The 24056-nt window shown below is 45.8% G+C and overlaps 1 protein-coding gene across 4 annotated transcripts in view; it reads left to right on the top strand.

Moving 5' to 3' along the window:
- LOC137426936 (uncharacterized) overlaps positions 1–24056 on the top strand; it is a 67140-nt gene that overhangs the window by 11005 nt on the left and 32079 nt on the right. For all 4 annotated transcript variants that reach the window (XR_010984420.2, XM_068115974.2, XM_068115975.2 and 1 more), the window contains exon 2: positions 2128–2359. Coding sequence is in view for 3 of the 4 variants with exons in the window: in XM_068115974.2 (XP_067972075.2) it covers positions 2128–2359 (232 nt within the window). In the remaining variant the exon portion in view is untranslated. The remainder of the gene's footprint in view (positions 1–2127; positions 2360–24056) is intronic.

The raw sequence follows: 24056 nt of genomic DNA, 5'->3' as shown, positions 1-24056 counted from the left end.
TTTTTTCAAATTCCTAAAATCCTCAATTTTCATCCGATTGGCTTGAAATTTGAAAAGGATTTTCATATCACCTTATGAAAGCAACCACCAACAATTTTTGAGGTCAACATAGGCCAAAAGGTCAACATAGGCCGAATTTCTAAAATTGTCAATTTTCATCCGATTAACTTAAACTTTGAAGACGGTTTGCATATCAGGTCACTGAATTCAACCAATAATTTTTTTTGAGGTCAAAAGGATGCTCCACTGAGTCCCATGCTACTTTGTTCTGTTTTGCCAAGTGTCACTCTGAGTGATTTTTCATTTGTTTTCTGTTTGTCACTGGCCTGCAGGTCACAATTCTAAACCGATCGTCACGAAACTTCACCAAGTCGTATAGGTCGTCCCAATTGAGAAGCCTATTGATTTTGAGGTCAAAGGTCATCTGGAGGTCAAATTTCTAAAATCACCATTTTAAATCCGATTGACTTGAATTGAATAGCATTTGTATATTGAGTCACTAAGTTGGGAAATGAACTATTTTTGAGGTTAAAAGGTCAAAGATCAACTCATGGTCAAATTTTAAAAATTATCAATTTTCATCTAAAAATCCATCAATTTTCAACAGATTGACTTGAAAATTGAACAGCATTTGCATATTGCCTCAATGAATTGGGAAACCAACTATTTTTGAGGTCAAAAGGTCAAAGGTCAACTGAAGGTCAAACTTCCAAAATCATCCATTTTCATCTGATAAACCATCAGCTTTCATCCGATTGACTTGGAAATTGAACAGTATTTGCACATTGTCACTAAATAGGAAACCCTTCTATTTTTGAGGTCAAAAGGTGAAAGGTCAACTCTAGGTTAAACTTCCAAAATCATCAATTTTCATCTGAAAACCCATCAATTTTCATCCAATTGACTTGAAAATAGAACAGCATTTGTGTATTGCCTCACTGAATTGGGAAGCCACCTATTTATGAGGTCAAAAGGTCAAAGGTCAACTCAAGGTCAAACTTCTAAAATCATCATTTTTTCATCTGAAAAATCGTCACTTTTCATCCTGTTGACCCGAAGATCGTAAATTTTACTCTTCATGAAATGGACAATTTGCTGTATCAATGGAAAACTTTTTGGTGGGGGGGGGGGGGGGGGATTTTGCAAGTATCGTGCTACGCATAACGTCTTCTTGTTTGTTTGTTTGTTTGTTTGTGAACAAGATATCTCAAACATTTGTGGATGGATTCGGACGAAATTTGACAGAGATGTAGCGTATATGACAAGGACAAAATGATTAGATTTTGGGAAAGATCCGGTCTCAGATCCGGCTAGTAGAATTTTTAGCAGGATATCTCAAAAAGTTGTCAAAGGTCGATTTTTGGTGAAGATCTGAATATGGTTTCCGAGATGAGAATTATTAAATTTTTAAGTGATTCTTCACCATTGGGAGATAGGGTCAAAAACGATACATAGCAGGATAATTATCTCAAAAAGTTATGGACGGATTTGGACGAAACTTGTTGGACAGGTTGTGTGTGTGACAAGGAAGAATCGATTCAATTTTGGTGAAGATCCGGATCCGAATCGAGCTAGTAGAATTTTTAAAGTGATTCTTCACCATTGAGTGATATGGCCAACCAGGTGGAGGTATGCTCTCTACTGAGTGCCATTCTAGTTTTCGAAATGTTTCTCACGAAATGGATGGATTCTGTCCGTCATTTGCTTTGGGCCTGTTGTGAATTTGCCTGTTGTGAGTTTGCCCATTGTGGTTACGACCCAATGTGGTTTTTGCTCGGTGTGACCTTGCACGCTTTTGTTTGTTTTAAGCTGAACCCGACGTGGCCTTGTCTGGTTTGGTTTAACCTCGTCTCGCCCGACTGTCACGATTGTGATCACGTGTCTAGTATATCAGAGTGACAGGATGATCGATTGGTCGTGAAACTTGCCAATGAAACCGTTTTTGAAACAGACCAGTCATGTAAACTTATTTTGAAACAGACCAGTCATGTAAACTTATTTTGAAACAGACCAGTCATGTAAACTTATTTGCCGCTGCTCATCACTGTGCAGCGAGGACTTCTTCTTACTTTACGCTTGCCATGATGCACAATGTTATGCACTGCCCCATGTCCTTTACTTTTATAGGAGAATACAGAGCTCAAGGAGCTATGTTGGATGTTGGATATGGAGCGCAGCCCTGGACTTCTCCCGCTGTCCAGTGGTCACATTCCCACGACTGGGTCTGGGTCTTTCTCTGCCACTGTCTTAGAGGCACCACCAGCCAAGCTTGCTCCCCCGAGTTCAGCGCTCACATCACCAACCAAACAAGCTGCTCATTTGAGCTCCACCTTCAGTACTGGTGGCAGCAAGCTCAACGGTGGGTGGCAGCACTTCGTGCTCATTTCCTCTTCTGTTTGCTGCTTGATAACCGTGACACAAAGTAGAAAAAAAATGTACCTGTATTCAGAGTATTGGTGTTTAGAAAATTAAAGCATATTGAATAGATGCAGGCACTTGTTTGATAATATAGGTACGGTATATGTTGTTCAGTAAACAAATGGTTGAAGCCATTACTAAATCTAGGTCATCAGCTGAGTTGAGCAGTTATTGGTCTATTTGCCCCTTCACACTTCAAGATCCATCCACTCATGTGCAAGGTCTGCTGAATGCATTATTATGTACTAGCAACGGTACCTGCCCTACGGGGCGGGGCTTCAATTGGGAGGCCCAAATGAAAAGGCAAAATATCAGAAATTGAAGACTTTATTTATTTTAAACGATTTATATAAACATCCGTTAAATCATATCACACGCAAATCATCAAAATCTAAACAGTATTTGTAGAATTTCAATAAAAGCCACATCACTGTTCATATCGGTAAATATAATTCCATCGTGTTTGGAAAAACTGGAAAATTGGAAAAATTTGAAAAAAATTGGAAAAACAATCTAGCCTATTTTACTCCAGGGGGTCCCAGGATAACCCAACCAAAATATGTACTAATTAGAATGTCAGATCATCTATAAAGTATGTACAGTGCGGTACGATTACAATGCGAGTTTGTCTATAATGTACAGTGCTGGACCATTACAATCTGAGTACGTCTATAAAGTATGTACAGTATTGTACCATTACAATGTGAGTACGTCTATAAAGTATGTACAGTACTGTATAATTACAATGTGAGTACGTCTATAAAGTATGTACAGTGCTGGACCATTACAATCTGAGTACGTCTATAAAGTATGTACAGTATTGTACCATTACAATGTGAGTACGTCTATAAAGTATTGTTACGTTTGTGAGGGGGGGTAGGCAATGAAATACCTCAGGGCCAGGTAGGATTGTATAGATAGGTCGTGTGCTCCGACTGTCGTGAAGAAGAAGAAACCCTCATGTAACTTAAGTCAGCTCCGTGTGTCCGGTAAGTGCATATCTTTGTCCCCATGGTGAGGGGTGGGGCTATGTTAATTAGGTAGGGTATAAGGGTAATTAAATCCCCTGTATGTAAAGGACCTCTGTGATTTTTCCTTTGTTCCTTATGATACACAGCACACCAGCCTTGCACTCCGCACCTATACTAAAAACACCATATAAAAGTAACCGGAACCAGGACATTCAAATACCACTGGCGTCACCAGCCGAGTCATCGCAACACCAAGCAGACAGGGCCGTGAGGCCCCTCCCCGAAAGGTGATGTTTGGTCGGTACCATGGAGCAATGAGATGGACTCTTTGATTGGAGCATGCGTGGACGTCTTCGGATGACATTCAAGACCGGGGAACAAAAAGGCCAAGGACCGCCATAATCCTCTTCTTGCGTTGGGACATTCATTGTGAGCGGACGCGTGTTCCTGCGCTGGGTTTGATTATGAGCGGACGCACTCTTGTTCGTGCTCGCTCTGTTCTCGGCTGCGCGGAGGAGCGGACGGATCCTTTCCCTGATTCGTTGGTGTTGGCTTTGTGACGGCTGTATGCACCTGAGAGACCCCGGTGCTTTGTGGAGCGTGGGACGAGGACGGAGTGAGGGCCTGCTCGCTTAGCACTCGACGGCTAGGGTGAACGCAGCTGCGTGCCAAGGCCTGTTTCCTGTGCACGCACCAGGGATCCGTGCGAAGCGAACGGGGTTGGGGGACCACTTGAGGAGACCGCTGAGTGCAGGCAAACACACCACACAAACACATTTTTACTTTTGTTCTTTTATATTCCCTTGTGCTGTTTTACGAGTCTGTGTGGGGTGCCCCAATTTAGGAATTTAGTTTTACCGTGCCTTTCTTGTTGCCTGCATGTCTTTTATTAAACCCTTTATTTATTGCATCTTAAATCCGTGCCTGTCTTGTTTAATCTTTCGTGGTTCGAGAACGCTCCAGTGGAATCCGTGCAGGTAAGATCTTCGCTAACCTCCGCTCCCGCCCATATAAAGAAGATCTGCCAGAGGTGACTGAAAGCCTCGGAGGTAAGCTCGATCGGCTATTCGTCCCCAGGGGTGTTAACCCCGAGGAACACGACAGTACGTACAGTACTGTACCATTACAATGTGAGTACGTCTATAAAGTATGTACAGTGCTGTACCATTACAATATGAGTACGTCTATAAAGTATGTACAGTACTGTACCATTACAATGTGAGTACGTCTATAAAGCATGTACAGTGCTGTACCATAACAATGTGAGTACGTCTATAAAGTATGTACAGTGCTGTACCATTACAATGTGAGTACTTGTATAAAGTATGTACAGTACTGTATCATTACAATGTGAGTACGTCTATAAAGTATGTACAGTATTGTATGAGTACGTCTATAAAGTATGTACAGTACTGTATCATTACAATGTGAGTACGTCTATAAAGTATGTACAGTGCTGGACCATTACAATCTGACTACGTCTATAAAGTATGTACAGTATTGTACCATTACAATGTGAGTACGTCTATAAAGTATTGTTACGTTTGTGAGGGGGGGGGGGGGCATAGGCAATGAAATACCTTAGGGCCAGGTAGGATTGTATAGATAGGTCGTGTGCTCCGACTGTCGTGAAGAAGAAGAAACCCTCATGTAACTTAAGTCAGCTCCGTATGTCCGGTAAGTGCATATCTTTGTCCCCATGGTGAGGGGTGGGGCTATGTTAATTAGGTAGGGTATAAGGGTAATTAAATCCCCTGTATGTAAAGGACCTCTGTGATTTTTCCTTTGTTCCTTATGATACACAACACACCAGCCTTGCACTCCGCACCTATACCAAAAACACCATATAAAAGTAACCGGAACCAGGACATTCAAATACCACTGGCGTCACCAGCCGAGTCATCGCAACACCAAGCAGACAGGGCCGTGAGGCCCCTCCCCGAAAGGTGATGATTGGTCGGTACCATGGAGCGATGAGATGGACTCTTTGATTGGAGCATGCGTGGACGTCTTCGGATGACATTCAAGACCGGGGAACAAAAAGGCCAAGGACCGCCATAATCCTCTTCTTGCGTTGGGACATTCATTGTGAGCGGACGCATTCTTTCTTTTCTCGTGTTCCTGCGCTGGGTTTGATTATGAGCGGACGCACTCTTGTTCATGCTCGCTCTGTTCTCGGCTGCACGGAGGAGCGGACGGATCCTTTCCCTGATTCGTTGGTGTTGGCTTTGTGACGGCTGTGTGCACCTGAGAGACCCCGGTGCTTTGTGGAGCATGGGACGAGGATGGAGCGAGGGCCTGCTCGCTTAGCACTCGGCGGCTAGGGTGAACGCAGCTGCGCACCAAGGCCTGTTTCCTGTGCACGCACCAGGGATCCGTGCGACGCGAACGGGGTTGGGGGACCACTTGAGGAGACCGCTGAGTGCAGGCAAACACACCACACAAACACATTTTTACTTTTGTTCTTTTATATTCCCTTGTGCTGTTTTACGAGTCTGTGTGGGGTGCCCCAATTTAGGAATTTAGTTTTACCGTGCCTTTCTTGTTGCCTGCATGTCTTTTATTAAACCCTTTATTTATTGCATCTTAATTCCATGCCTGTCTTGTTTAATCTTTCGTGGTTCGAGAACGCTCCAGTGGAATCCGTGCAGGTAAGATCTTCCCTAACCGCCGCTCCCGCCCGTATAAAGAAGATCTGCCATAGGTGACTGAAAGCCTCGGAGGTAAGCTCGATCGGCTATTCGTCCCCAGGGGTGTTAACCCCGAGGAACACGACAGTATGTACAGTACTGTACCATTACAATGTGAGTACGTCTATAAAGTATGTACAGTGCTGTACCATTACAATATGAGTACGTCTATAAAGTATGTACAGTACTGTACCATTACAATGTGAGTATGTCTATAAAGTATGTACAGTGCTGTACCATAACAATGTGAGTACGTCTATAAAGTATGTACAGTGCTGTACCATTACAATGTGAGTACGTCTGTATAGTTTGGACTACAACATTTATAAACTAGTAGGCACTTATAAACTGGAAAGCATAGCTCCGCCAAGCTGAACAGTTTATGTTTTGTATCCCACTAATAGGTCATATGTGGATCCGGACCTAAATTAAAATCTAATCGGCTTGTTAGTGTCCCTTACCCAACTCAACCACCAAGTTTTGTCATAAGTCATCCACAACTTTTTGAAATATCATGCCATATATCGTTTTTGGCCCTATCACTCAATGGTGAATAATTACTTAAAAAAAATACTTGTATCTGGATCCGGATTCGAATCTTCACCAAAATGAATCAATCAAGTGAAGGACATAGTTAGACAGCACTGCAGGAATGTCTATCCATATCATGCTTTCAGTAATGACCAATCACGTGATATCTATCTATAATTCCAGTAATCTCTGTGTGTATGTATGTATGTATGTCTGTATGTCTGTGACCGCTGTTTCTCAACAACCACGGGTCCGATATACTTGAAACTTGCCAGGTATATTGCTGGGGACCCGAGGATGTGCCTTTTCAAGGTTTCATATTAATCGGACAAGTAGTTACCGAGCTATGTCCAAAAAACGATTCAACCAATCAGAGAGCAGCGAGCTATCACGTGTGCCGAACGTGCCGAACAGACTCTGCCTCGGACGGCACATTTGAGAGCGTATTCATTTATTTCACGTTGGCAAACTATGTTGGCGTTAAACTATGTTTTAAAATTAATTAAAACTAATTTGCGATTCTTTCGCTTTCCTGCGCGTTTGTGCACGCTATGGCGATTTCTTTACCAAACTCCGCAAGCCGTTCGCTTTGGACCAAACCATTTCATGTAAATAGAGGGGGGGATTGTCACCGTACTCGCAAGCCGTTCGCTTTGGACCAAACCATTTCATGTAAATAGAGGGGGGGGGATATAATTTTAGATATAGATATAGTACGGGCATGCCCTAGTCTTACTATAATTCACCAAATGTCCGTCTGTCTGTTTGAAGGTACCGCAAAAACGGCTCATCCGATCACAACGATATTTTGGGTGGGTATTCCTGGGACCCATGGGAGTAAAATAGGCCATATTGTTTTTCCAAGTTTTCCAATTTTCCAGTTTTTCCAAACACGATGGAATAATATTTACCGATATGAACAGTGATGTGGCTTTTATTGAAATTCTACAAATACTGTTTAGATTTTGATGACAATTATGAACCTGCCGCGAATGCGGAAGTGAACAGATGATGGCAATGCGTGGGTTTGATAACATCCAAATACAACCGTCATTCAATCGTAATGTTAAATTGTTAGACGTTAATCGTGTTAATCGTTTTGTTAAAGTATCAATTGATGATTGGAATTGAGTGAATACAATTACGATTTTGAATTTGTAATTGTGTTCACCCAACCGTACGGAACTTCACATCAGGATTTAAATATTTGTTTATGTCACGAATGTTGTTAAAAGTTTATTTTTTATATTAATGTTATTTCATTTGTGATTGGAGTTATGCTGTTTGGAATGAAAAAAGAGATATCGAGTTCAAGTGAATGACGAAATGCCGTGACGGTTTCTACTTTCTAAACGTGAATTTGCGGATCGCCATATGCAGATTCGCCATTGACTGGGTATGGAACAAACATACCCGTTTGTTTGCCAACGGGTACGTTTTTCATGGAAGTCCTTCACGAACTTGCTGTCCATGTCTGACGTGTGACTGAAGGTGCTATAGGAATGTGGAATTTATTGGTTTCATGCTTTAGCATTCGCCATTTCTGCATTGTCTGTTTGCTTCTGGCCTCCCACCCATGCGTAGCACAGGTACCTCACTAGTATTTTTAATGCACGCGCACAACGTTGCACTCCGTGCTTCGACCAATGAAATTGAGCACGACGTTCACGAGCCGATACCGGTCTCTGTTTTTAAATAATTCCCACCAACGTAGTAATAATTTAAGAGATAAATTATTTGGGGAAAGTTAATATTGATATATACATAATTAGATGATGTATTTGGAGAACATTCCACATCCGGGCCTATGTGGATTGTACAGAGCAACATGTGTGGATTGTACAGAGCAACATGTGTGGATTGTACAGAGCAACATGTGTGGATTGTACAGAGCAACATGTGTGGATTGTACAGAGCAACATGTGTGGATTGTACAGAGCAACATGTGTGGATTGTACAGAGCAACATATTTTATGTTATATTTGAGTGGAAGGTGTGAGGGGGGGGGGGGAGAATCCCCCCTCGTCAAAAAAGTGGGGGTGGGGGGGATATGTCCCCCCTGTCCCCCACCCATCAATGCCAATGGGTGCCGCCAACACACTAAAATGAGATATGGTTGAGGGTATTATGACGTCATCAAATATTAATGACTAGCAGAAGTACTAACATTACATTACACACACACAAACTGTGTTTTATGTTCAATGGTCTGGCGGAGGGGATGGAACATCACGTGATCGCTCTGAGCGAATCAGCGCGCTGCTCTGCCACCGGCTCAGATTCCGTGTATAATATTCCTCGCTGAAAAATAATCTACGTGAAACATGATACCATCTATGCTAAATCATGCTAAATCATGCTAAATGCTAATCATGCTAAATGCTAATCATGCTAAAATCTATGCTACTTGCTGTGAGTTAATGGCGGCAAGGAACATCACGTGATCGCTCTGAGCGAGTCAGCGCGCTGCTCTGCCACCGCCTCAGATTCCGTGTATAATATTCCTCGCTGAAAAAAAATATGGATCTAAAGATGAAAGAAAAAAAAACCTATGTGGTGTGAATGGCAATGTTCCTCGCTGAAATGTGAAAAAACGCAATTGCTTTTCGCTCTGAATTATGTGCGAACGCGTAACTGTGAGTTTATGGTGGCAAGGAACATCACGTGATCGCTCTGAGCGAATCAGCGCGCTGCTCTGCCACCGCCTCAGATTCCGTGCATAATATTCCTCGCTGAAATGCGCTGAGGTAAAAATATGGTAAAAAAATATTATGAAATAATTTTTTTTAGGTCGGTCATGTTCTTCCCAGGCTCAATGGCCATGTCTATGCCAAATATCAAGCACGTGAGCCTCTACGTTTAGGAGTCTATCGGTAACATTACACACACACACACACACACACACACACACACACACACAAACTGTGTTTTATATATATAGATTGCAAATGCACAGATTAGGTTCATAGGAGAGATTAAGTAGTTGATGATGAGGTGTGGATATGAATCAGGCATGATTGGGCAAATGGCCTCTTTTCCTGTCTCAATCTCTCCCTTTGAATGCAGATTGGGTAAGGTAGTGTAAGTTGTCTCTGGAAGGAAAGGTGGAGCAAGATGCCCCACCAGGAAAGATGGAGCAAGATGCCCCACCAGGAAAGGTGGGCTAGAGTGCGAGAGTTACGACAGTGGAGGTGTTACTACTTCACTACTTCATTGGAGGTGTTACTCACTCAGAGTGGAACCTGAGTGGATATGAGAGAAAACTTCCAGAGTAAGGCAGGACAGTCATAACTACGACACTGTGAAGACCTCTAGAGAACACAGAGTTTAACTGCAGGAAATGAAGCAGAAATGTATCATTCCCGTTTCAATCCTCTTCCACTCCTTCACAATCACCATGTACGACGGTGTAGAGACACGGATGTGAGACCGGACCTCATGGCTTTTGTGTGTTACATGTTCCGGCATTATAAATACACTTATAAAAGACGTTTTTTGACAAATTGACTTTTTGATCCCTTGGTGAAGTCACAAGTGAAAATTAAACCTGAAACATTCCAGAGTTCAAAAGTTGCACTCGAGTGAGGAAATTGCCACAGACAATAATACATTGATGTCATGTTGAAGCTTGTCCTGCTTGTGCAGCGCGGTCTTTGTAATCGTAATGGTGTCATTGTTAGACCGTGAATGAGCGCACCTGTCTCTTCATAATCCAAGTCTCGTCATCCAGACGAAAACCGTGGTTAATCTTCATCCCGTGCACCCTGTCAAAGTCTATAAATTAGAGTACTATTGCCTCATCAAATCCTCGGTGGTCATGTGAAAGTACATTGGTATCTCATGGTGTCTATCTTTAATGTAATCACACCAGGCATGTACAGTGCATTCAGAAAGTATTCAGACCCCTTCACTTTTTTCACATTTTGTTATGTTGCAGCCTTATGCTGAAATCGTTTAAATTCATTTTTTCCCTCATCAATCTACACTCAATACCCCATAATGACAAAGGGAAAACAGGATTTTAGAAAGTTTTGCAAATTTATTGAAAATAAAAAACTGAAATATCACATTTATATAAGTATTCAGACACTTAACTCAGTACTTAGTTGAAGCACCTTTGGCAGCGATTACAGCCTCGAGTATTCTTGGGTATGACGCAACAAGCTTTGCACACCTGGATTTGGGGATTTTCTGCCATTCTTCTCTGTAGATCCTCTCAAGCTCTGTCAGGTTGGATGGGGACCGTCGGTGGACAGCCATTTTCAGGTCTCTCCAGAGATGTTCGATTGGGTTCAAGTCAGGGCTCAGGCTGAGCCACTCAAGCACCTTCACAGAGTTGTCCCTAACCACGCCTGCATTGTCTTGGCTGTGTGCTTATGGTCATTGTCCTGTTGGAAGGTGAACCTTCAGCGCAGTCTGATGTCCTGAGTGCTCTGTTTCAGGTTTTCATTAAGGATGTCTCTGTACTTTGCTCCGTTCATTGTTCCCTCAACCCTGACCGGTCCCCCAGTCCCTGCTGCTGAAAAACACCCCCACAGCATGATGCTGCCACCACCATGCTTCACCGATGGGATGGTATTGAGCAGGTGATGAGCGGTGCCTGGTTTCCTCCAGACATGACGCTTAGAATTGAGGCCAAACAGTTCAATCTTGGTTTCATCAGACCACAGAATCTTGTTTCTCACAGTCTGAGAGTCATTTAGGTGCTTTTATGCAAACTCCAAGCGGGCTTTCATGTGTCTTTCACTAAGGAGAGGCTTCTGTCTGGCCACTCTGCCATAAAGCCCAGCTCGGTGGAGTGTTGCAGTGATGGTTGTCCTTCTGGAAGTTTCTTCCATCTCCACACAGGATCTCTGGAGCTCAGCCAGAGTGACCATCGGGTTCTTGGTCACCTCTCTTACCAAGGCCCTTCTCCCCCGATTGTTCAGTTTGGCCGGACGGCCAGCTCTAGGAAGAGTCCTGGTTGTTTCAAACTTCTTCCATTTAAGAATTATGGAGGCCACTGTGCTCTTGGGAAACTTCAATGCAGCAGAATTTTTTTTGTAGTCTTCCCCAGATTTGTGCCTCGACACAATCCTGTCTCTGAGCTCTGCAGGCAGTTCCTTTGTCCTCATGGCTTGGTTTTTGCTCTGATATGCATTGTCAGCTGTGAGACCTTATACAGACAGGTGTGCCTTTCAAAATCTTGTCCAATCAATTGAATTTACCACAGGTGGACTCCAATCAAGGTGTAGAAACATCTCAAAGATGATCAAGAGAAATGGGAGGCACCTGAGCTAAATTTCAAGTGTCATAGCAAAGGGTCTGAATACTTATGTAAATGTGATATTTCTGTTTGTTTTTTTTAATGCATTTGCAAAAACTTTCTAAAATCCTGTTTTCTCTTTGTCATTATGGGGTATTGAGTGTGGATTGATGAGGGAAAAATGAATTTAAACGATTTCAGCATAAGGCTGCAACAACAAAATGTGAAAAAGTGAAGGGGTCTGAATACTTTCTGAATGCACTGTACAAGCTCGTCCTTAGATGCAAGACAGGAAATTGACTACGTGGTGTGTGTGAGGAATGATTAAGCAAAGAACAATTGTTAAGGTTCAGACTCGAAGAATGAGGATTCCGATTTCAGACTACTAGAAACGGTGCCCGCCCTAAGGGTGGGACTTCAATTGGGAGGCCCAAATGAAAAGGCAAAATATCAGAAATTGAAGGCTTTTTATTATTTTAAACGATTCATATAAACATCCGTTAAATCATATCACACACAAATCATCAAAATCTAAACAGTATTTGTAGAATTTCAATAAAAGCCACATCACTGTTCATATCTGGAAATATTATTCCATCGTGTTTGTAGAAATTGGAAAATTGTAAAAATTGGAAAAATTGGAAATTGGAAAAATTTGGAAAAAAAATGGAAAAACAATATAGCCTATTTTATTCTCAGGGATCCCAGGATTACTCACCCAAAATTTTGTTGTGATTGGTTCAGCCGTTTTTGCGGTACCTGGGAACAGACGGACAGACGGAAAGACAGACAGACAGATTTGTGCGCAGAGGTTAGTCGAGCGGTTTGTAATACTGTACTGTATCCTTCTTGCTAGGAACCAGGAGATGTGGGTCTGCATGATGCAAGGTGGTCAATGTTAGTTACCCTACCCCTTGAACTAATGTCAAACTCAGTCATGAAGTCAACCTAAAGGTGGACTCTTGTAAGAAGTTATCATTGAGACCTTCGAAGCAGATTAAACAGCTGTCTTGACATCTCATCCGAACGATGGACATTTACACCAGACAGCAGCTAAACTCCAATCCAACTTAAGTAATTGGAGCAAACGGTTCAAAGTTGAACGGCTTGTTATATTTAGATACATTTAGCTCATTCATTTTCTCTGCAATAGATAACGGATTGCCTCACCTGCACAATTACCTCATGCGTGTAGTGACGTCACAACGGATTAAACATAATTGTTTTATGATTTGGAATTTCCTCGATTGCATCACTGCTTTCACAAGTGGGAATGAAAGACAAACGTTTACCTGTTAACAAGCTTGTACCTACCTTAACATTTATTCTTAGTAAGGACTTATTCCACCAGGATAAATTTTGCTGAATGTTGGTGGCATTCCCTCCTGATGAATGGGATCCCAGGTCAGGATTCTGGAATCCCAGGGTTCAAATCCCATCTACTGTATTGACCTGTCCATTGTATTCTCACTTCCTGGTAATTCATGTAAATGTACATTGGTATTTCCTATGTCCTGGTCCTGCACGTGATCAGTGTAAAGCTCCTCCATAGTCCTTAGACACTTCATAGCAATGTAAGAGTCAGCACAGTTTTCGAGCAGAATAAATCCTGCTAATGACCCATTGGCAGGTCACAGAAGTTAGTGACACCACAGTCGTGAAATGACTGCCTTCGAATGCACGTCTCGGGTAATTGAACAGTTTAACCACAGAGGACTGTGGAACGTGCAAACTGACAAGGGGGAACAAAAAGGGCAAGCAGATGGGGCACTGACATAAATATACCTTGGAGGTGTAGAACATTTTGGAAGTTCATGAAGGTGATGACTAGTTTAAACTTTAGATGAATGTAGGGAGGAGCGCTATTGTACAGAGGCTGGAAGACAGTTCCACATGTTGGAGGAAAAGGGGTGGGGATCAAAGATATGGAGGTTAGTTGGCAAGTGAATTTCGGGAGGCAAGAAATGAGTTGCTTGCATGTGAAGTGTGAGAGCTACAAAAAAAACCCGGAACAACCTGCAACAGGAAACGCAGTGGGAAAGAAGCAAGTCCTATGACTCAATATTTTATTTGGATATTCCACTGATCCTCAGGGCCTCGGTGTCTTCAGCATTAATACGTACCAGGTATGATGCAGGTGGCAGCCCAAAGTAGGGAGCCATACTCCATCGAGCTTGACATAAGTGCCTTAGATGATGTTAGGAGCTGAGGAAGACCAAGGAACCACCTGACTCTATGGAAGATGCTTATACCCTGAGGCAACCAGACAAGATGGTGTAATGGTTGGAGCATCTACTCTGAGACTGAGAGGTCAGTGGTTCGAACCCCGGTCGAGTCATACCAGAGACTTTAAACATAGGGGCAATACCCCTGGCACTCACCTGGTAGAATAAACAGTATACTGCACTGACTAAAGGTATTTTAAACCTATTTCAATGGTTGCTAGAAGACGGGGCAGCATGTAGAATCATAGCAACATAATCATAAGTCTTTAAACAAAAAAAATACCTATTTTGGGGGGCAACACCCCTCCCCCGACCCCATATACCTCCTAAGACCCCAATTTTTCCAATGCCGTGAACAAACTTTGGTACATCACGGGTGGTGAAGGTTGTGGTCAAGTTTCATCGAAATTGCGTGTGTAGTTTCTGAGAAGAAAGCAAATACCTATTTTGGGGGGTCAAACCTGGACCCACTTTGACCCCCCCTTAAATACCCTTAGACTTTGATTTTCTTAGTGCCATGAACAAACTTCGGTATATCACGGGTGATGAAGGTTGTGGTCAAGTTTCATCGAAATAGTTTGTGTCGTTTCAGAGGACAAAGCAAATTCCTATTTTGGGGGGTCAAACCTGGATCCACTAAACCCCTTTAGACCCCGATTTTTTTTGGAATGCCGTGAACAAACTTTAGTCACAACACGACAAATATAATTTGTGCCAAATTTGGTCGCAAGCCCATCAGCGGTTTCGGAGAAGAAGTTTCAAGTGTTTACGGACTGATGGACGGACTGACGGACTGACAGACGGACAACGCGCCATCGCATAAGCTCTCCTGAACTTCGTTCCAGGTGAGCTAAAAACAGTACATGCTGCTTCTCTCCTTGTCGCTGAACATTTAAAAAGAATAGAGCACTAAGAAACAACCATAAGTTGTTCTGCAAGAATCTTCAGGATGAAGGATGCAAACTAACGAAGGGGAAGAATAATAATAATAATAAGTCTGCATAGTGCATTATGCCTCTTGGGATCAGCTTTAAAATTTGACCTGCCCAGGACAGGTTTTAGCTGATATTGAGGCCCCAAGAAGGCCCAGTAACTAGACGATGGGAGGTTGTGACAATGTGACATGTGATCCTCCCTGAGAGATATTATGAGAACATGGGACTTGTCTTGGCCGAAGGACGTGTTCCACGTCGTATGCCAAGCTTTGATCGTTTGTGCACCAAGAAAAGCCTTTTGCTCGATGCTCCATTTAATTCCTGACACTTTCCAAGTCAAAACAGCCTGTGTGTAAAAGTGCTGTGAGGTTAAACTTGTTTCACACCATCTTCATAAAGATGTAAAAATAACAATTTAACCTCAGTGTGGGAGCTGTGCTGGCAGGCGACACAGACATTGGCCCAGTCGCGGACGTCTTTACGGAGCCCGTGCCAGACGAATTTCGCTGCCACGATCTTCTGTGATTCTTTCCGGCCCGGGTGGGAAAGGCCGTGGAGGGCGTCAAAAATGTGCCGCTGCCATCCAGTGGGCACGATGGGGCGAGGTTGGCCCAGGGAAACGTCGCACAGGAGAACCGTGCCTGTGTCCTCGAAGGGGACGTCGGCCAACCGCAGGTCTGTGTCCGCTGTCCGGAGGGCTTGCACCGTGGGGTCGGCGGTCTGGTCGGCCGCCATGCGGGCGAAGTCCACACCCAGGTGGACGGCGTTCGCACCGGACCGGGAGAGGCAATCGGCCACAGCATTGTCCTTGCCCGCGACGTGCCGGATGTCCGTCGTAAATTCGGACATGGTGGAGAGGTGGCGCTGCTGGTGGGCCGACCACGGCTCCGTAACCTTGGCCATGGCGAAGACCAGGGGTTTGTGGTCCACAAACGCCGTGAACGGGCGGCCCTCTAAAAGATGGCGGAAGTGGCGAACGGCCAGGTAAAGGCCGAGGAGCTCGCGGTCGAAAGCGCTATACTTGCGCTCGTTAGGGCAAAGCTGCCGGCTGAAGAAGGCCAGCGGTTGCCAAGCCCCGTTCATCCACTGTTCATGCACGGCGCCCACCGCGTAGTCGGAAGCGTCCGTGGTGGGGCGATGGGTGCGTCGAGCGCCGGGTGCGCCAGCATGGTCGCGTTGGCGAGGGCCAGCTTAGCGCCCGTGAACGCCGCGTCCATCTCTGTGGTCCAGGCGACGTCGTGCTTGGTCGGCTTGCCCCGGAGGGCTTCGTACAGGAGGGCGCATGAGTTGGGCGGCACGAGGCACGAACCGGTGGTAGAAATTTACCATCCCCAAAGATTCCTGTAGGGCCTTGATGGAGTGGGGGTGCGGGAAACTTGTGACTGCCTCCACCTTGGTAGGCAGCGGGACGGCCCCACGCTTCGTGATGCGGTGCCCCAGGAAGTCGATGGCCGTTACGCCAAACTGGCATTTCGCCGGGTTGATGAGGAGGCCATGCCGGCCGAGGCGCTCAAAAGGCGTGCGCAGGTGGATGAGGTGCTCCGCCCGGGAAGTGCTGGCGACGAGAATGTCGTCCAGGTAAACGAAAAGGAAGGTGAGGTCGCGCAGCACGCTGTGCATCAGCCGCTGGAAGGCCTGGGCCGCGTTCTTAAGGCCGAACGGCATGCAAAGGAACTCAAAGAGGCCAAAAGGTGTAATTACCGCCGTCTTCGGCACGTCGGCAGGCCGGACGGGTACCTGGTGGTAGCCCCGAATGAGGTCGACCTTGGAAAAGATCACCCGCCCCGCCAAACGGGTGGAAAAGTCCTGTATGTGTGGTATCGGGTACCGATCGGGGGTGGTGGCGTCATTGAGGTGGCGATAATCACCGCATGGTCGCCATCCGCCACCCGGTTTGGGCACGATGTGCAGGGGCGAGGCCCACGTGCTATTCGAGCGCCGCACAATGCCCAATCGCTCCAGCGCGTCGAATTCCGCCTTCACCACGGCGAGTTTGGCCGGGTCGAGGTGGCGAGCCCTGGCGTAGACCGGTGGACCTGTGGTCGGGATGTGGTGTTCGACGCCGTGCTTGACGGCGACGGCCGAAAACGTCGGCTGCATGAGGGCGGGAAACTCGGCGAGTAGGCGGGTGAAATCGTCCACGGCCGGGAGCGCGCAGGCTAGCTTGGTCGGAGCGGAGCCGCTCAATGAGCAAGCGAGCAAGCTGAAGGTCTCCGCGTTGATGAGCCGACGCCGTTTGACGTCAACCAAAATCCCATGCGCGCAAAGAAAATCTGCACCCAGCAAGGCCATGGGCACGTTCGCCGTGATGAAGTCCCACCTGAAGCGCTGGCCCCCGAAGCAGAATGCGACGCTGCGCGAACCGAAGGTGCGGATGGAGGAGCCGTTTGCGGTGACCAAGGCGGGGCCGCAAAGCGCGGCCTGTTTATCCTGCACCAAGGCGGGTATCACGCTCAGCTGAGCGCCGGTATTGCACAAAAAACGCCGCCCGGACGCTGTGTCCGTGATAAACAGAAGGCTGCCTGAATGGCCGACGCTCATGGCAGGCAGCGAGCGCCGGCCTGGTCGTTTCCCGACCTGCCGAAAGTGCACGGTGGGCGGCACTTTCTGGCCTTCTGCCCGAACCTGGCGTGGTAATAACACATGGTCCGCTCTGGTGGAGGCTTCGGCGGTCGCGTCGGGTTCGGTCGACGAGGCGTCGCGGCGGCTGCTGCCACCAGTGGCGCTGACTCGGCCGGTGGTGGCACCGGTCGTGGCGCGGGAGTTGCCTCGGTCGGCCCAGGGTTCCAGGCGGCCGCTCCGACGTGTTGCCTGGCCGAGAAAAATTTATCGGCCTCCTTGGCGAGGGTCCGTAATGGGCGAGTTAGCCAAAGCTAACCATACCTGCCCGGGTAGGTGCCGGAGGAACAGGTCGCGGAAGAGGAAATCCGGGCTGTGGTCGCCGAGTAGAGCCAGCATGTGGTCCATGCGCTTGGATGGACGGGCCTCACCCAGCTCCGGGAGGTAGAGTAGTTGTCGTGCGCGTTCGGTCTCCGTGAGTCCAAACGCACCGAGGATTAGGCCTTTGAGCGCGCCGTATTTGTCGGCGTTCGGCGGGTTCTGTAGGAAGCTCAGGACCCGGGCCGCGGTGGAGGCGTTGAGCGCGGAGACCACATGGTGGTAGCGCGTCGTGCCCTCCGTGATGTTCCGCAGGGCGAAGAGAGAATCCGCTTGGGCAAACCAGACGGCTGCGTGCGATTCCCAAAAGCCCGGGAGCTTCAAAGCTACAGATGACTCCATCCGCATGTTCTTGAAAAGGGGTCACCAATTGTGGGAGCTATACTCGCACGATAAAAACCGGACAAAATGAACGACGCCAGGAATGAAGTTTCACCGAGCTATTTATTTTCAGCTCACTCGAAAGAACTCAAAAGCACTGAATCAGCCCATCGAACGGGCGGCAATTTATAAGTAAAGTTCAACACACAAAAGCCACGCCTCTCAGGCGGGGCGTGGTATGCAAATAGGTAAGCCAAGTGTTCGCCCGGGAAAGGCAAGTCTGGACACACCCGGGCGAGTCCGGACAAGTGACCGCTCGCCGGTTGCGTCATCGGCCGGTGCAAGGTAATTGTGTCATGCTTCCGGTAACCGCTACAACAGCAGCTTAACTGGGCTGTTTGAAAACATCGGGAAGTGCTATTCGTTGACTGGAATGGCAAAGGTTTGAATCACGTAGACTGGGAATTTTCATTGGCTCCTCTATTTGTAATCGTCATTCATCTTATCCTTCCAGAAGTGAGCTCATTTTGGACAAAACGTAGAATGTAAAGTCTAAGTATAAAAACTTTCATCGGGCTTGCCTTTTTAGTCACAAGTGCAGACAACTATAGATTTCATGCTTCATGAAATTATTCCAGGTAGTTGTCCACATCCACACGCATCCAAACAAATAAAGTGCTCGCTTGCACGAAATGAAAACAAATATCCGATTTAATACACAAGAAACTACAGCGGCACTCGGTAGAGAGCACGCCTATGCTGACCAATTTACGTTTTGTATCCCACTGATAGGCCAGATCTGGATCCGGACCTGAACCAAAATCTAATCGGCTTGTTCTTGTCCTTTACCCAACTCATCCACCCAGTTTTGTCATAATACATCCACAACTTTTTGAGATATCATGATGTATATAGTTTTTTGCCCTATCTCTCAATGGTGAAGAGTCACGTAAAAATGATTGGATCCACATCTGGAACTTCACCAAAATTGAACCAATTCTTCCGTGTCACATACCCAACCTCTCCACCAAATTTCGGTGGAATCCATCCACAACTTTTTGAGATATCCTGTTCACAGACAAACAGACTGGGGTGAAAACATAACCTCTATCCACCTTCGGAGTGGGAACAACAACAACAACAACAACTTGCATTTTAAGGCCATTTTCCCTGCTAGAGCGGGGGTTAGCCTTGAGGTCCCCATGACAATCTTCTGCATTTTGCCCTATTTTCTGCATCTCTCCTTGTTAACTCCCTTGCCCGCATTTCTTCTTCCACCATCTTTAGCCAAGTCTTTCTCGGTCTTCCCCGTCCTCTACTTCCTTCTACGTTCATTTCCATCACTCTTCTCAACCAGTCACTTTCATCCTTCCTCAACACATGACCAAACCATCTCAACATGTTCCTTTTCACAGCATCAATCACAGGCTCTATTCCCATCATCTTTCACAATTCATCATTTGTCTTCCTCTCTCTCAACGATACTCCGCACATCCACCGAACCATTCGCATTTCCACCCTTTCCAGCCTTAGTTGCTGCTCTACGTTCATTACCCATGTCTCGCTCCCATAAATCATAACACTTCTCACACATGCAGCATACACCTTTCCATTCAGCTTCAACGACACTCCCCTCCTCATCAGCACGCCACTCATTTCCCGAAACTTCTTCCATGCACATCTCACTCCAGCAACCGTTGCCGAGTCTGATCCACCTTCTCCATTCAGCATGTCTCCGAGGTAGCAAAATGTTTTCACACCTTCCAGCTTCACGCCGTCTCCAAGATCCAACTCAACATTTCCTCCATCTGCAGCTCCCTCTGTGCACACCTTACATTTGAATGTAGCTGCTACACTGGTTAATGACCCTCTCAGACCACTGCATTTTGATGAACCCTCTCAGCGCACATTGTACATTGAATGGAGTGCATTCTGACACCCTTCCTGCACACAGCACATGGCCACTTCCCAGTTCTTTCCACCTCACCACATGCTTTACCACTTGCCATCATCTTCGTCTTTCCGATATTCACCTTCAGACCTTTTGTCTCCATACATTCCTTCCACTTGTTCATCTTTTCCTTCAGTCCATCCATACTTTCCGCAATCAACACCAGATCATCTGCATACAACAACTCTCACGGTAAACCCTCCTTTACGTTCTGAGCCAGCACCTCCATCACAGCTACAAATAGTAGTGGACTTAGTACTGACTCCTGATGCACTCCCACCTTCACCTCAAACTCACCACTGTTCCCATGCTTCGTCCTTACAGCTGTGCACGCTCTTTTGTACATTGCCATCACCACTCTGATCAACCATTCCTCCACTCCTAACTTCCTTAATGCCCATGTCAATACTTCGTGTGGAACCCTATCGAATGCTTTCTCCAGATCAACAAACCCAAGAAACAACCTCTTCCTCTTCTCCATGTACTCCTCCTGCAACTGCCTCACAATAAAGAGCGCGTCTGTCGTTCCTCTTCCTGGCTTAAATCCAAACTGCATTTTGTCGATCTTCACCTTCTTCCTTATCCTCCTCTCCAACACCCTTTCCAATACCTTCATTCCATGCTCCAATAACTTTAACGCTCGGTACGAGCCACACTCCAGAGGGTCACCTTTCCCCTTGTATAGAGGGACGAGGGCACTCAGTTCCCAAACCACTGGAATGCGGCCTTCTTTCACCAACAGATTACAGATCTCTGTCATTCTCTTCACACCCCAACTTCCTGCTGCCTTCAACATATCTCCCACAACTCCCGTCGGCCCTCCCGCTTTTCTACTCTTCATTGCTTTTATCGCTTCCTCAACTTCCTTATCAGTTATCTTCTCTGCCGGTCCTAAAACTGGGTTACTCTCTATGTTGCCATCCCATTCATTCTCTGTATTCAACCGCATTTCCATATATCTTTTCCATCTTCCTTTAATTCCATCTGGGTCCACAACGATTTGTCCCACTTCATCCTTCAAGCAACTCACCCCCATCACATCACACCTCTCTTTCGCTATCTGCTTTGCAATCCTGAATACCGCTCTCTGACCCTCTTCTGAATCCAAGCGTTCTCCGAACATTTTCCTACATGCCTCCTGCGCCTTTGCTACCTCTTTCTTTGCAGCCTTCTTGGCTGCCTTATAACTTTCATGCTCTGCTTTTTCTGCTCCCGTACCCATCGCCTTCTGCCACTCCTTGAACTTCTTCCTCTTTTCATCAATCCTCTTTCCAACTTCATCATCCCACCACCATGTTTCCGAGTGCCTCGGTGGTCCTTTTGTCCATCCACATACCTCACCAACGACTCCCAACAGACTATCTTTCATTGACATCCAACCACTTTCAAGCTCAACCACATCATCCTCTACCCTACTCAGCCTCTCTTTTAATGCCTCCCTTACTGTCACCTCTTTCAACCTCCACACCTTCATTCTCGGTTGGTACTTCACCCGCCGAGCTCTCCTCGCATCTTTCACCCTTATGACGCAGACAACCAAGTGGTGCTGTGAAACAGCTTCCTCCCCCGGGATCACCTTTGTGTCCCGGAGGTGCCCCCTATCTCGCCTACGCACCATCAGGTAGTCAACAGTTCTTGTCGACCCACCTGACGTGTATGTAACAATCTTATTATCCTCTTTCTGGAAGTGAGTATTACAAATCAACAAATCAGCTCCATCAGCAAACTCCAAAATCCTTTCACCTTCTCCATTTCTCACACCATATCCGTAACCCCCATGAACTCCCTCAAAACCGTCCATACTCCTTCCCACATGTCCATTTAGGTCCCTTCCTACCACAACAACTTCCTCATCTTTCACGTTTTCCATCAGCTTCTCTATCGCACACCAGAACTTGTCCTTCTCTTCATCGGTCCGACCAACCTGCGGAGCATATCCCGAGATTACGTTCACCAAGAGCTTTCCAATCATCGGCGTTTTCGGAGTCCAATCAAATCATCAAACTCATCATCAAAATCAAATCATCAGAGTCCAATCATCGGATTTCCAATCATCATTTTGGAGTGGGAAAAAGCCAAATATTAAAGCGGCTTCACCGCACCATTACCTGCGGCGTCGTATTGTTGTGTCATTCCTACATTTTTTTTTTTTTTTGAGATTTAATCCATCTGTTTTTACATTTTTTTTCATGTTTTTTTTCTTGTTTAATATAGTGTTACGTGTTACCTCCCCAAACTCCAGTTACGGTGCCCCTCAGAGTCTCGAGAGGGAACACGGCAGAACGATTTGTTATTTTGAGTGTTCTAATAAACCGTGGTAAAACCACACCAATGCAATTGTAAAACAAAACAAGTAATTGTATTAAGAACTCTCACCTACACAATAATAACACTGTTAAAGAAAGTACACTGAAAATATCAGTTGCATCAAATGAACAACACAGATGATGGTACCATCATTCCCCAATGCTCTCAAAGCAATAAACTCACGATACGCCAAACGTGAATGGAATGTAACATTCCCCAAAGTCCGTGCACAAACCCCCACGTGAGGTGAAGGTTGACGTCGTGCAGAACGACAAGAACAGGCAGGTATCGGCACAGTGGCGGACGAGGAGTTACAAGGTGAGAGGTCAATATGGGAATTGAGCCTATATGGGAACCAACGGCAATCAACATGATGATGTCGATATGGGAATTAAGCCGATATGTAAACCAACGGCAATCAACACGATGATGTCGATTATGGGAATCCCAACGACCAAACACGATGCACCAAGTGGATGGCCTCTTCGAGGATAAAATGGCAGATCGGCCTGTAATGGAGGCGTTTGCTTTCCATCCAACAATAACTCATGCTTGGTAATAAAGATGCAGGTTTAATTGCAATCGCAATATGTGACGATGTCGCTGGCAATCCCTTTCCCGGGAAGCCTCAACTCATTCGTGACCAATCTCAAAAAAGTCCGCTCGCAGCCTCGATGCGACTTTACGGCTGTATGTCTATCATAGCCGTCTTTTCCTCATCTCTTCCGGCCTCTTCCCCGTGCCTTCCTTTTTCCTTCACAAACATTTATTTTTACCTTTTACTAAAGTCATCTCCATTTCACACAAAAATCTTCACAACAATATTACCTGAAACTAAAAATCCTACAAGTACATAACAACAAAGGCGGAAGTGACGGATTCATTACAATAGTAAGATTACTGCTGATCATGAGATAAAGATGACATTCCAAGGTTGGCTTTAAATAAGCCTTGCTTCATTTTGCGAAATGAAAATGCCCCACTCTTCCAACTTCTGATTCCATGTCAGCAAGGATATCTCAGGGGTACATTTCATCCATCTAATCTTGGTTCGATTCCTGACATGACATATGAACTGTCACAATAATGTTTCTCAGGCAGGGCTTTGCATCGATGAGTATGCCCTCCACTAGATGGGACTTTTTAACCTGCCCACGGTGGACTTGTTGGTGGACTTTAAAGATCCCTTGGTGTATTGTGCAACGACGAGACTATTGTGTATTGGAAGCATGGCCAAATTCCTAATTCCTTCCTTTTCCTGCCATGGAACTCAGCTTATGACCATTGGCTTCGAGTGGTGGACTCTGAGGCACTGTGAGTGCGTTAGGGGACTGCTAACTTCCTGGGATATGACCTTACGCCTTACGCCATTGATGGTTGCGCAGTCATAATTCAATAAATCGATCCAACAGGTCTGGAATCACACAGCAGACAAACACATTCTCTTTTCAACCCTGTGCCCATTGCCTGCCATGCACACTTCACTATCCCCTCAGGATCCTCACTATCCCCTTAATTATCCCTT

This window comes from Myxine glutinosa, chromosome 5 (genome assembly GCF_964187855.1).
Source record: "Myxine glutinosa chromosome 5, kmMyxGlut1.1, whole genome shotgun sequence".
In the NCBI taxonomy this organism is placed as follows: domain Eukaryota; kingdom Metazoa; phylum Chordata; class Myxini; order Myxiniformes; family Myxinidae; genus Myxine; species Myxine glutinosa.
The sequence above is the reverse complement of the archived record's forward strand: the minus strand, read 5'-3'. Positions and strand labels throughout refer to the sequence as shown.